This window comes from Emydura macquarii, unplaced genomic scaffold, assembly GCF_026122565.2.
Source record: "Emydura macquarii macquarii isolate MOO-44397 ecotype Brisbane River unplaced genomic scaffold, CSIRO-AGI_Emac_v2 contig_3296, whole genome shotgun sequence".
NCBI classification, from domain to species: Eukaryota; Metazoa; Chordata; order Testudines; family Chelidae; genus Emydura; species Emydura macquarii.
In genome coordinates this window covers 529,757-539,422 of record NW_027133433.1, presented here as the reverse complement: position 1 = coordinate 539,422, position 9,666 = coordinate 529,757, and the positions used below count along the sequence as shown (strand labels likewise).

At 57.1% G+C, this 9,666-nt stretch overlaps 1 protein-coding gene across 1 annotated transcript; it reads left to right on the top strand.

Moving 5' to 3' along the window:
- Nucleotides 1-618: 618 nt before the first annotated feature.
- On the top strand, nucleotides 619-8,226 carry NTN5 (netrin 5). The gene is made up of 6 exons (XM_067532721.1): nucleotides 619-1,555; nucleotides 1,885-2,073; nucleotides 2,184-2,333; nucleotides 3,851-3,934; nucleotides 5,155-5,235; nucleotides 7,535-8,226. The coding sequence occupies exons 1-6, from the start codon at nucleotides 619-621 to the stop codon at nucleotides 7,861-7,863; spliced, it is 1,770 nt and encodes a 589-aa protein (XP_067388822.1). The 3' UTR covers nucleotides 7,864-8,226.
- The last annotated feature ends 1,440 nt before the right edge of the window (nucleotides 8,227-9,666 follow it).

Genomic DNA, 9,666 nt, shown 5'->3' with positions numbered 1-9,666 from the left:
CCTGACCTGAGTGGGGTCTAGTGGGTGGGGCTGGAGGACTTTGTGTCAAGTGGCCTGGGTTCCACATTGTATGGGTTGAAGACGAGTAAGAGGAGACTGTATGGCAGTATACATAACACACTGGGTACGTATGTTCCACAGCCCTTTCGTGTCTGGTTTATAGCTAGGATAACAGCCTACTACACCCAACTGGAGTGGCGAATGGAGGCCCGCCCTCTCCCCCCCGCTAGTCACTGAACGTAAGCTCTGGTTTTGGAGTCCCAGAAGCAGGGTTCTGCCTGGGGTGGGGAAGGTGGTAATAGGATCGGGTGTGTCCATTGGGCCCCTCACACTTCAGCAGAACAAGTGAAGCACAACAGCGAAGGAGATCCACCCTGCTGAATGGTTAACCTGTGGAACTCACCACCACAGGATATGGCTGGGGCAGAGTCCTGCCGAGTGATGGCTGTTTCTATGACCTGCCGCAGTTATCCTTAGAGAGGGGAAGGGATCGGAATCCACCTGCTTCCTAGCAAACGGCTGGGCCCTGGGCTGGTCATTGCAGGCCATCTGCTGCCCCTCACCCTCTCCTGTCTCTGTCTCTCCAGGTGATGCCAGCCCGGCGCTGAGCTCCTGGCCATGCCTGGCATCTGGCGGGGTCTGGGCGCACTGCTCCCGCTCCAGCTGGCCCTGCTGGGCCTGGCCTCTGACCCCTGCTACGATGCGGCCCGACGGCCCCGCTACTGCCTCCCGGAGCCGGCCGATCTGGCCGCCGGGCGCCCCGTCCAAGCCTCCGCCACCTGCGGCCACCCCCCGCAGCACCTGTGCTCCTTCAGCCGCCCAGGCGACGCCTCGTCCCGCCGGTGCCGCCTCTGCGACCAGGCCGACCCTGCCGCCGCCCACCCCGCCGCCTATGTGACCGACGCGGCCGGCGAGGCCACCTGCTGGCAGTCGGGGCCGGTGGCCAACGCCAGCCTGACGCTTGCCCTGGGGGGCCGCTTTGAACTGCTCTACGTGGCCCTCCGCTTCTGCTCCCCCCGCCCCCACTCCATGGCCCTCTACAAATCCACCGACCACGGCCACTCCTGGACGCCCTTCCAGTACTTCTCCACCCGCTGCCCCCGGGTCTATGGACTGCCCCCGGCCTCCACTATCGGCAAGGCCACGGAGCACGAAGCCATCTGCACCGCCGCCCAGACGGGCCCCACGCCACTCGTGGGAGGCTTGGTGGCTTTCATGCCCCTGGCCGGCCGCCCCTCGGCCCGGGCATTCGAGTACAGCCCTGTGCTCCAGGACTGGGTGACGGCCACCGACCTGCGGGTGGCCTTCGATCGCAGGCACCGGACGCTGGGGCTGCGGGGCCGGGAGGCCTCCTATGGGGTGTCGGAGCTGCAGGTCGGGGGCCGGTGCCGGTGCAATGGGCACGCAGCCCAGTGTGGGGCAGCCCAGCCCGGCGGCGCCCCCCAGTGCCAGTGCCGCCACAACACAGCCGGCCCCGAGTGCGAGACCTGCAAGGCCTTCTATTGCGACCGGCCCTGGCAGCGCGCCACACCCAGCGATGCCCATGAGTGCGTGGGTGAGTGACAGGGGGCACATGGCTGCTAAGGGGGAGGGGGCCTCTAATGGTGACGCCACCCGGGCAGCTCCAGGGTCCACCTGAGCCCAGAGACCCCTCAGTCTGGGATAGCGGGGGGGAGGGGCCTTTGTCTCGGGAGTGAGGGGTGCCAGCGGAGTTGGCAGGGGGAGAAGCCCAGGGTTGGGATGGCAGGGGGCTGCGGGTCGGGATTGAGGGGCACCGGCCCTTGAGTAAAGGATGGGCTGGGTTGGCTGGTGTTTGAGGGCACCCCCTGCTGGGCGTCACTGGACCGACGACTCCCCCACCTCTGCCCCGCTCTGTCTCCACAGCCTGCGAGTGCAACCAGCACTCACACCGTTGCCGCTTTAACATGGAGCTGTACAAGCTTTCGGGGCGCAAGAGCGGGGGCGTCTGCCTGAACTGCCGGCACCACACGGCCGGGCGACACTGCCACTACTGCCAGCCGGGTTTCAAACGTGACCTGAGCCGGCCCATCACCAGCCGCAAGGCCTGCAAGGGTGAGCAACGCAGGGACAGGGCACCGCTGAGGGGAAGCTTGCAGCACCTCCCCGCCCTTTGTGAGGCCTGCTGTTGGGATAGACGTTAACCCAGTGTGGTTCCTTCCCAGCCTGCCAGTGCCACCCCATCGGGGCAGTCGGCACCATGTGCAACCAGACCACGGGGCAGTGCCCGTGCAAGATGGGCGTCACCGGGCTCACCTGCAACCGCTGCGCCCAGGGCTTCCAGCAGAGCCGCACTGCCCACATCCCCTGCATCCGTAAGTCTGTCACGTACACACTGGCTGAGTATAATCCCCGGGCCTCACCTGAGCCCATGTAGGCTACTCAATACTGTAACCCGGCTGGGCCCATATATTCTGCTCAATACGGTAACCAGGCTGGGCCCATATATTCTGCTCACTACGGTAACCAGGCTGGGCCCATATATTCTGCTCAATACGGTAACCAGGCTGGGCCCATATATTCTGCTCAATACGGTAACCAGGAAGGGCCCTTTATATTGTTTGGTATAGGGTGACCAGGCGTCCCAATATCCAGGGCTTTGTCTTAGATAGGCAACTATACCATTCCTTTCCCAATCCCCCCCTTCCCCTCAAAGTGTCCTGATTTCTCACACTTGCTATCTGGTCACCTTCGTTTGGTACGGTATACAAACCAGGACCTGTATTCTGTTCACTACAGTAACCAGGCGGGGCCTGCATAGTCTGTTCAATAAGGTAATTAGACAGTGCCCATATGTTCTGTTCAATATGGTAAATAGGCAACGCCTGACCACCAGATAGAGCCTGTATATTGTGCGCTGGACAGTAACCAGTCTGGGCCCATATATTCTGTTCAATGTGGTAACTAAGTAGGACCCATATATTCCATTCAGTTTGGTAATTAGTTTGGGCCCATATATACTGCTCAATATGGTACCCAGGCTGGGCCTGTATATTCTGTTGAATGTCGTTTATTTTCTAGTCAAAACGGTAAATAGGTAGGATCCCTATATTCTGTTCAATAAGGTAACCACTTGTAACATAGAAGCCCCTGCCATTGGCTCAAGTATTAATCTACCAATCAGATCCTGCCCATGCCCAGCACTCCTGGAAGCCCCACCTCCTGGGAGTCAGGGGCAGAGAGAGAGAGATGCTAATTCAAAAAGTGATGTCATAGCTCTGGATCTGAGCTCAAGCTTAGGGCACTTCAGGAAGTCCTGCCTCTAGGGGAGGAGCTAGTTCAAGAAGTGACATCATAGCTCTCCAGAGCTGTGGTGTGCGCTCCAGGAAGACCCACCTCTAACTGGGCCTGGTGGGTGGGAATTGTTAATTCAGGAAGTGACATCATAGACCTGGAACTGTGCCTAGCATGCAGCACTTGGGGAAGTCCCGCCTTTGAGAGAGGTGGAGGATGCTAGTTCAGGAAGGGGAGTATGGCGCTCCAGGATATCCCGTCTCTGGTGGTGGAGGAGGAGAGAGAGAGAGAGCGAGATTGTCATTCAGGAAGTGATGTCATAATTCTAGAATGGAGTCATACATCAATCCCGAGGGGGTGGGGGTGGAGGGGGGACACTAATTCAGAAAGCGACATCATAGCTTATAGCTCCAACCTGTCCCGGCAAACAAGCAAGGATCACGCCTGGAACACGCTTAGTGGTGGCCTCTTGCTTGTTCCATGCATGGGCCTTGCTCCCTACACGCATGAGGCGGGGAGAGGGTGGCTCAGAGCAGGATCGCGCTTGTTGACTCCAGCCATTCACACATCCCTCCTTCCCTCCCTCCCTCTCTCCCAGGTGCTCAAGAGGTGATGACAACCACGGCTGCCTACCCCCTGGAGTGGGACACAGGTGCTTGGGGCAGGGTGCGGGGGATCAAAGGTTGGGCGTCGTCCCCCCACTCCTCTTTCCCAGCCTCAGGATGAAGCAGTCACCCCCACCGCAGTCCTGTCTGGTGGAAGGCGCTGTCCGTAGGGTTGATAACTGCCTACTACTGCTACCAGCTAGGGAAAGCCGCTCCTTTAGCGCTACTCACAGAGGGCCGTGGCTTTGGGAAAGGTGTGGGGGAGGGACAAATCTTGCTGGCATAAACCAGTGGAGAATGTGCTGCAATGCACTGTGGGTCACGGAGCTTGTGGGTTGATGGTATAAACCAGCCAAAAATGCCGACTCTGGTGGAATTTGGGGGTGGTGGGTGCTGAGGAAAGGGAGGCACCTAGCAGGTGGGGATAGAATTGGGGAGGCAGGAGAGGTCAGAAGAAGGGAATGGGGAAAGGAGGCGTGGAGGAGGACAATGGGAAGGGGATATATATGGCTGAACACTTCCCATGGGATTCCTATAAAGAAGGCCCTCCTGCAATGGAATTTCAAGGTTCCTGGGGCTGCAGGCAGGAACTGATGTCATAGCTATTGCCCCATGACATCTGGATCTCCAGGAAATGGAAAATGCTAATTCGTAGACCTCAAACTGTGACACAGTGTAGGAGAATCCAGGCAGTCCCACCTCCAAAGTGAGGGAAATGCTTATTTCAGGAAGTGACATCATAGCTCCAGAGCTTTGCCATAGGGTAAGACATTTCAGGGGATCCCTTCTAAAAGGTAGAGGGTGAACACGAATTCAGGAAGTGACATCATAGCCCCAGAATTATGTCTTGCTATCTAGCACTCTAGGAAGTCCTACCTCCAAGGAGGGAGACATGCTAGTTCAGGAAGTGACATCATAGTTCCAGAACTGTGTAGTATTATGGTATTTCAGGAAGTGCTGCCTCCGGGGGGGAGGAGGAAATATTATTTCAGAAAGTGACATCAAAGCTCTGGAACTGTGCTATAGGGTCCTGCCTCAAGGGGGGAGGGACAAATCTAAATTCAGGAAGTGATGTGATAGCTTAAGAGCTGTGCCATGGAGTTCCAGCACTGCAGGAAGTGACATCATAGCGCTAGAGCTGGAGGTCCACAGCCACTTCCAGGGCTAAAGCAGCAGTTGTAGGGGATCAAAGGCATGATTTGGGACGGATCCTGGATGTGAGAGGCAGGATGATGTGGGTGGCCGGGGACAGGCTCATCCCACTGTACCCATGTCCCCCCATCTGTGCTCTCCCCAGGCACTGAATGCCAGAGTCACTGCAACCACTCCCATGGCCGCGTCCACATGAACCTGCGGAAGTACTGCAAGAAGGATTATGGTAACACTCACCTGATATTATCTGTCTGTCTATCCCCCTACAACCCACCTATCTATCTGTCTGTCTGTCCCCTGGTGTAAAGTTTTATATTATTTGTAGAAAGAAAGAAAGAAAGAAAGAAAGAGGTGCATGGTGATAGATAGATAGATAGATAGATAGATAGATGATGGGTGTGTACAGAGATGGATGGATATTATTTATTCCCAGCAGTGCTCTGTTCGGTATCTGTCCATGCCCGGCCCATGGGGCTGATTCTGGTCCCTGGCCCATCCCACTGTGACAATGGGCTGGCAGGAAATTCTCCCACGCTGTGGGATTGACCCTGAGCTGGAGGCCGGGGGTTGAGGCACAAAGGGCATTAGGAGTCTACATGGTTTTTCTCCCAGGGATTAGGAGGGGATTATCCAGGCGGGGTGCCCACTGCCGCCCAGCTCCTGTGAGCAGCCAAAGGGTGACAGGAACGGATCGTATGTGAGGACAGTGAGCCCAGCCCAGCCTGCCCCACTGTCTGCTTCCACCCTCCATCTCTCTGTGTTCATTCCCCCTCCTCCACAACCCTCCCTCGCTGGCCCTCTCCATACCAAGCCCTGAGTGCCAGATCCTAAATGCCTTTGAGAGTCTGGGCAGCCACTTTCTCTTGGGTGGTTAGAACTGCCGAGCATGGCAGGGTATGATTGTTGTCCCCGGGTAAGAGATGGGGCCAATGGGGGTATTGTTATGGAGGGGTTATGGCATATATCACTGCGTATTAATCAGTATTGGTCAGTATCTGTGGACATCACTGGGTGTTATTGGGTAGCGGTAGATATCACGGGCTATCTCCGCATATCACTGGGTATTGCTGACATTCAATGGGTATTGCTGGGTATCACTGGATATTGCTGGGTATTGTTGGGATTCAATGTGTATTGCTGGGTATCACTGGATATCGCTGGGTATTGCTGAGATTCAATGGGTGTTCTTGGGTATCACTGGATATCGCTGGGTATTGTTGGGGTTCAATGGGTATCACTGGGTATTGCTGGGTATTGTTGGGTATCATCGAATGTTTCTGGGTACTGTTCGGGTTCAATGGGTATTGTTGGGTTTCAATGGCTATCTCTGCATATCACTGGGTATTGCTGAGATTCAATGGGTATTGTTGGGTATCACTGGATATCACTGGGTATTGTTGGGGTTCAATGGGTATCACTGGGTATTGTTGAGTATCACTGGGTATTGTTGGCTGTCAGTGGGGACTACTGGGTTTCAGTGGGTATTGCTGGCAGTGTTGTCTATTGGTGGGTATCACTAGATATTGGTAGGCACTCTTCAGTATCACTAGGCACTCTTCGGTATCGGTGAGCATTGCTGGGCACTGTTGGGTACTGGTGAACAATGGGCATTGCTAGACATTGTTGGGTAATGTTGGGTATTGGTGGGCACTTTTCAATAGTATTGGTTTCAGTGGGCACCATTAAGTATTGGTGGGTAAGTTTCACTGGGTACTGGGGTGCACTGTTGGCCATTGATGAGTAACGTTGGGTATTGGTGAGTATCATTGGGTATTGGTGGGCCCTGTTGGGCATTTTTTGGGATCATTGAGTTTTGATGGGCATCACTGAGTATTTGGTGGGCATCAGTGGGTATTGGTGAGCATTGGCATTATTTGGTCATGTTGGTGTTGATCAATATCATTGGATATGGGTGGTGGTGGTATCGTTGGGGACTGTGACATCAATGAGTTGGGTCTCATTGGATATTGGGTCTCATTGGATATTGGTGGGCACTCCACTCATTGGACTTTGGTGGATATTGGTATCATTGGGTATTAGCATCATTGGCTAATACTGGATATCACTGAATATCGTTGGGTATTGGTTGGGTATCATTGAGTATTGTAGGATATCGGTAGGTCTATTGTTAAATGTCACTGGTATTCTTGGGTACTGGTATCGTCTAATGCTGAGTATCACTGAGTATAGTTGGGTGTTGGTTTCATTGGCTAATGTTGATTATCATTTAATGTCAGTGGGGAATGGTGAGGATTGGTCATTGGCTAAATGCTGAGTATCATTGCGTGTTGTTGAGTATTGGTATCATTGGCGAATGAGCATTGTTGAATATCATTGGGTACTGGTATCATACGCTGATGTTGAGCATCATTGGGGATTGCTATCATTGGCTAACGATGAGCATCGATGAGCGTCATTGGGGGAAGGTGAGGATTGTTATCATTGGCTAATGCTGAACATCATTGGGTATCATTGGGGGCTGGGGCGTATTCTGCCCCTTCCTGACCTCTGACCTCCCCCTGCAGTGCTGCGTGCCCAGCTGCTGGCCATGGTGGAATCGGGCGAGTGGTGGCAATTCATGACCTCAGTGCTGGCGGTCTATCGGCAGCGCCGAGTGCCCATCCGGCGGGGCGAGCAACCACTCTGGGTGCCCCGGCAGGACCTGGCCTGCGGCTGCCTGCGCCTCCAGGTAGGCAAGGCCTACCTGGTGATCGGGAACGATGCCGAGTCGCCCGACCCGGCACGCCTGGTGCTGGACAGGAACAGCCTGGCGCTGCCCTGGCGCGACGTCTGGGCCCACAAGCTCCGTCGCTTCCAGCAGCAGAACCGGCGGGGCAAGTGCCGGACCACCTGAGAAGCAAGGATGCGGGATGGAAATGCCGGGGACCCCAAGACCGGGGGAGGGGACGAACCAGGCACCCCAAGCCCCAGAGGTGGAATCTGTACTGCCTGGCACTGCTTCCCCAGGGACCGAGATCCCCCCTCGATCCCCTGAAACTGGGCTCATATCCCCTGCCGGATCCCCTAGAATCCCCCATATTCAGACCCAACCCCCAAGCAGGGCCCAGTCCTACCTCCCCTCATCCAGCTCTGTAGGGGTCCCTCCCCACCCAGCTTCCCATTCCCTCCTCACCCCAAATTTTTGCAGTCAGGTTGGGGTGGGAGGGGAGTAAAGACCAAAGATGACCTTTGACCCCTGACCTATCGCCTGCTCTTTTCTTGCACTTGTAAAAAAAGATAAATGGAATAAAAGGAGAAATTATTTTACTCTCCGCAGAGTCTGTTTGTTGGGAGAAGAGCAGGATCCAGTGGTTAGAGTGGGTGGGGGGCAGAGAATGGGGCAGGGAGCCTCTCCCCTCTGGGGGCACCGGCTCCCATCCGGCCCCGGGAGGGGGGGACTGGCTGGCTCAGGGGGGTGGGGAATGGGGCACGGGACCTTTGATGTGCCATTTCCCAGCTGCCCCTGTCAACGCTGGGGAGGTGGGGGGGTGCATGGCGGGGGGGGAGGGGGTGGACACATCCTGCCTGAACCCAGCCTTGTTGCCAGTGACCGGAACCAATCGATCGGCGCAGGCGTGAAATCAGCATCTGCACCGGGGGGTCCTGTTACCATGGGCAGTGGGGGGGGGGGCTGCGCATGCACACACCCCACAGGTCCCCATCCCCCACTTCACACCTTCCTGCCCATTCACTCCCTCCCCCAGCCCTGCTCGGCCCCTGGCTCCATGGGGGTCCCTGCCCCCTGTCTAATTCCCCTAGGCTGCCTCCCCCCAGCCCTGTCTGACCCCCCCGGCTCCAAAGGGATCCCTGGGACCCGAAGCCCCCATCCTCCTAGATGGGCAATCACAGCCCAGGCCCGGTGTCCCACTGTGTCAGCTGCACCCACCCCACCTCTATACCCAGCCAGCCATCCCCCCCACACCCCTGGACCTGTCCATCCATCCCCCCACACCCCTCTGTCTATCCATCCATCCCCCCCACACCTCTATACCCATCCCTCCATCCCCCCACACCCCTCTGTCTATCCATCCATCCCCCCACACCTCGTACCTATCCATCCCTCCATCCCCCCACACCCCTGTACCTGCCCATCCACCCCCCCCCATGCTCTTCCATTTATGCATTGGGGTGACACACCAGGCTAGAGGGGCCCAGGGGCCAGATCTGGGGGGCAGGGAGGGGGCAGGATACCAGGGTAGATGGGCCCATGGGTCTGACCCGGGGCAGCCGGGGGTGGGGGGAAGGGGACCCCAGGCTGCAGCCCCTGCTGGAGATGGAAGGATGTCAGGTTCGTCACCCCTACCCCCAGCTACTCCCTCCCAACTCCTTAACAAGCTGGGAGGTGCTGGGGCTGGGGGGCTCAGGCAGGTGAGGAGGGGGCGGCAGGGCTCTGGTCCCAGAAGGGGGAGGCAGGATTTGGGGGGGCTGAGTTGGATGCCCTGGGGGTACTTTGGGATGCTATGGGGCTGGGAGCCAGAGGCGAGGGGTGCCCCTGGCTGGGGCTGGCACAGACCCTGTGTATGGGGCACAGCGACCCCTAGGGGGGCCTCACAGCCGCCCTCCCTCATCCCCTAAGCGGGACCTATCCCCAGGCTCAGCCTGTCCCCCTCCATTTCTGGAGCCACTTCGCCCCCTGGCGGTCCGTTCCCCGCACAGC

Excerpts from the sequence above, each read along its gene's own strand:
- NTN5 (XM_067532721.1), top strand. The coding sequence starts at position 619 with ATGCCTGGCATCTGGCGGGGTCTGGGCGCACTGCTCCCGCTCCAGCTG. Across the intron at positions 1,556-1,884 it reads CGATGCCCATGAGTGCGTGG|CCTGCGAGTGCAACCAGCAC; the intron begins GTGAGTGACAGG and ends CTGTCTCCACAG. Across the intron at positions 2,334-3,850 it reads TGCCCACATCCCCTGCATCC|GTGCTCAAGAGGTGATGACA; the intron begins GTAAGTCTGTCA and ends CCTCTCTCCCAG.